Raw genomic sequence first — 2,136 nt, 5'->3', positions numbered from 1 at the left:
TCGCATATTAGTAGATGTGAAGGGCCGATTCTAACCCAATTTGGGTGGGGGAAGTCACGTGACACGGGAGGAAGAGTGGGATGGGGAAGGGAGCCCCCCCCCCCTCCTTTATTAATTAAATTAATTAAATTTATATTAATTTTATATCAAACTATTGATTAAATTAATTATATTTATATTAATTTTATATCAAACTAATAATTAAAATAATTTTTATATCAGATTATTATTTAAAATAATTTTTTATATCAAACTAATAATTAAAATAATTTTTTTCCAAATTGTTATTTGTTGAACTAATTTTTAATAAATTAATATAAATTTTTATTATGTTTATATTAGGTTAATATTAACCTAATATCAATTTAATATAAATTTTATATTAATTTATTAAAAAATTAGTTTAGTAAATAACATAATTTGGGAATAAACATATCACTCTCTCTCTCCCTTTCCCCTGCGCGTTCTCGCTCGCATTAAATTTATATTAATTTTATATCAAACTATTAATTAAAATAATTTTTATTTTCGATTATTAATTAAAATAATTTTTTATATCAAACTAATAATTAAAATAATTTTTTTTTCCAAATTGTTATTTGCTAAACTAATTTTTAATAAATTAATATAAATTTTTATTATGTTTATATTAGGTTAATATTAACCTAATATCAATTTAATATAAATTTTATATTAATTTATTAAAAAATTAGTTTAGTAAGTAACATAATTTGGGAATAAACGTATCACTCTCTCTCTCTCCCTTTCCCCTGCGCGTTCTCACTCGCACACGTTACAGCTATTGTACATGGTTTTCTTTTTCTCTCGCCCGCACACATTGTTCTCGCTTGAATATGGTGTGACTAATGCTTTATCTTTTAAGGGACAATAGTTGAATAGGAAAGATAATATTGAAGACATCGTTACAATATTTCAATTTTTTTCTTATTTATTTGTCATGTAATGCATCATGTACAATATTATCTAAAGCGTAAGCTAACATTTCACATTCTAAAAGCAAAGTTTTATCATATTTTTCTCGCAAGAGTTTTGCCGCATCGCATTTATTATTAACATAATTTTGGTGTAAAAGGGTTACAAAATGTTTATATTTTTCGCTCACTGTATATGTATATTGATATAAAGAGTAATATATATGCTCGACGCATTGTTCGAGCTCAAACAGAAAAAGTACAGTTTTTGGTTTCAAATACATGCAAGTATCGCGTAATGTTAATTTAACAATATTTTCATTACTCAGTTTAATGAGTTGTACAATAAGATCTTGAATCGGTAATGCTGAGGAAGGAGAAGTCGACTGCACGAGTCGTTCAATGTCCGCACGTTTCTGGAACAGTGCTGTCCACGTTGCATGAGCCAGAATTATTTGATTGCCTCGATTGTCACCAATAAGTATCTCCACAAACGATGTTGGTCCTACGCTGATTCCAATGTCGAGATATTTATATGCTGTGGACGTCAATGCCAATCTCCTCCCCAAAATGTGAGGCGTATACCGTGGCAATGTTCTGTAAATAAAAAAATATGGATAAGTTAATTGCAAAAACGGAAACAAAATATAAAAAATGTATAAAAATTATAAATACTTACACTTTTTCACACATTTCGTCCTGTTGAAGCGGCACGTAGTAGTCCATCTTCTTCTCGTAAATATATATATATATATTTTTTTTTTTTCTTTTTTTCTTTCTGAGTTTTTGACTGTTCACTGATCGACTGATGCGACAGCGTTTTCTTACTTTCTTTCTATTATGTAATCCTCTCCTCTATTTTGTAATCTTTTCCATATATCCAATAAAATAAATTTTTTACATCACTTGTTCGTATTTAATACAGATTATAACTTAACGAAGGCCCACTCGTGAAATTTCTCTACATCAGAAAGCTTGCCACGAATCACATGGTTGCGTCTATAAAGCTTTGAGATTGTATCATGATCACAGTTACTATTATAATTTGATATGTCTATAAATGTACGATAATTGTATCTACCATGTGGGGAACAGGGAAATAATCTGTTCTCATGATTATAGTCACGTTATAGTCTCAGTGTTCCTAATTTATAGAGCTAGCAGTATCACATCGTACATTCTAGAAAATTCTTAGAGTAATATC

The 2,136-nt window shown here is 28.7% G+C and overlaps 1 protein-coding gene across 1 annotated transcript; it reads right to left on the bottom strand.

Moving 5' to 3' along the window:
* Positions 1–931: 931 nt before the first annotated feature.
* LOC120357912 lies at positions 932–1,893 on the bottom strand. The gene is made up of 2 exons (XM_039449833.1): positions 1,612–1,893; positions 932–1,529 (listed from the first exon to the last, which is right to left on the bottom strand). The coding sequence occupies exons 1-2, from the start codon at positions 1,656–1,658 to the stop codon at positions 950–952; spliced, it is 627 nt and encodes a 208-aa protein (XP_039305767.1). The 5' UTR covers positions 1,659–1,893; the 3' UTR covers positions 932–949.
* Positions 1,894–2,136: the final 243 nt, after the last annotated feature.

The sequence above is a fragment of the Solenopsis invicta genome, chromosome 5 (genome assembly GCF_016802725.1).
Source record: "Solenopsis invicta isolate M01_SB chromosome 5, UNIL_Sinv_3.0, whole genome shotgun sequence".
NCBI classification, from domain to species: domain Eukaryota; kingdom Metazoa; phylum Arthropoda; class Insecta; order Hymenoptera; family Formicidae; genus Solenopsis; species Solenopsis invicta.
Note: the sequence above shows the minus strand (reverse complement) of the source record. Positions and strands in the feature narration are given on the sequence as shown.

Bases quoted from the DNA above. Each gene is read 5' to 3' on its own strand.
- LOC120357912 (XM_039449833.1), bottom strand. From the start codon at position 1,658: ATGGACTACTACGTGCCGCTTCAACAGGACGAAATGTGTGAAAAAGT. The intron at 1,530-1,611 runs GTAAGTATTTAT...TTTTATTTACAG, and splicing joins GACGAAATGTGTGAAAAAGT to AACATTGCCACGGTATACGC.